The sequence below is a fragment of the Aplysia californica genome, unplaced genomic scaffold, assembly GCF_000002075.1.
Source record: "Aplysia californica isolate F4 #8 unplaced genomic scaffold, AplCal3.0 scaffold01502, whole genome shotgun sequence".
In the NCBI taxonomy this organism is placed as follows: domain Eukaryota; kingdom Metazoa; phylum Mollusca; class Gastropoda; order Aplysiida; family Aplysiidae; genus Aplysia; species Aplysia californica.
Window position 1 is genome coordinate 31,836 of NW_004798772.1, and position 1,298 is coordinate 33,133.

The following is a 1,298-nucleotide window of genomic DNA, read 5'->3' on the forward strand; positions in this document are numbered from 1 at the left end:
GTCGCTTTCTTATATTCGTGATAAGCTGTCTTCTATGATTTGCTTCAGCCAAGACTTCTTCATTTGTTTTTCTAGCTGTCCATGGGATACGCAGCATGCGTCTTATGAACCACAACTCTGTCGCCACAATTGTTCTTTCCAGCTGTTTACTGATTGTCCACGCTTCGCACCCGTATAATGCTATACAGTAGAGTAAGAAAAGAGTTGTTGTTGATGCTGCTGATGCTATTGTTGTTGTTGTTGTTGCTGTTGTTTTTGTTGTTGTTGTTGATGATGTTGCTGTTGTTGTTAATAAAGACAGTATCGTGGAATAGGAAAAGGTGGTTATTATTGATTTTTCATATTTTTGTTAATTTTTTCTTTTTCTCTTCTTTTCATATAATTTCAGATTTCTGTATCCGGTGACAGTGTAGATCTGCGTAAGGACCACCCAACTCTTCGGTGGCGTTTTAATTAACGGAAAAAACACCCTACGGCTCAGTCTACAGGACCAGGCAACTTTCCCGAACATTCTTTCATTTCACAAGGGACCAAAGGGTTCTAGTTGCTTTGTGATACGACTTTCATCCTGCCTTCAGCGATCAGCTAATTAGGCTAGCAGACGAAGGAAAACCCGAATCCGGCTCGATTTTCATCGCTCTAAGGCGGGAAAAAGTATTTTAAGAGTGAAAAGCGAACTGGTTATTTTTAGCACTTTTACAGGGGATTATAAAGAAGGAAAAATAACTCTTGTTCAATCAAGTAAGGTTTGAGCAAGGTTCTAATTGTCTGCCCCTTAGCCGTTCGACGACGAGTACGAGTGCTCTCCCCTCCGCCCCTTTCTACGTTACCCTAGCAACCAGAGGAAGCCGCCGCCATGACGACCTGTTGCTCCGTGCTGGGTCTCATCTTCCTGGTCATCACTAACCTGACCATCATCATCGCCTTTGCCACGCCCTATTGGGTCGAGTTTGGCTCTGGCAGCAGCAACCAGGGACTGTGGGCCTATTGCAGGTCAGACCAGTGCACCTGGGTCTTTGAGGATCACTACAAGATCCTCTCTCCCATGAAGGTCAGCGAAGGTGAGTTATGCTGTCCCCGTCGTTTTATGCTAGAAAAATTCTGAAATTATGCAAACTGAGCCCAAATGTGTGAGATTATGCGATTCTGTTAATTTTACCAAAGAGTGATAAAGGAATATAATCAGAAATGATGCAAAAAATTATCAAATTTTGCTAAATTATGCTGGGTGCATATCTATCTATCTATCTATCTATCTATCTATCTATCTATCTATCTATCTATCTATCTATCTGTCT

General features: G+C 41.9%; 1 protein-coding gene across 1 annotated transcript in view; it reads left to right on the forward strand.

The window, feature by feature from the left end:
• Positions 1 to 368: 368 nt before the first annotated feature.
• LOC106013914 overlaps positions 369 to 1,298 on the forward strand; it is a gene marked incomplete in the record, with an annotated part of 5,588 nt that continues 4,658 nt past the window's right edge. Inside the window, 1 exon segment of the mRNA XM_013090779.2 lies at positions 369 to 1,063. Within this exon segment, the coding sequence (XP_012946233.1) occupies positions 857 to 1,063 (207 nt within the window).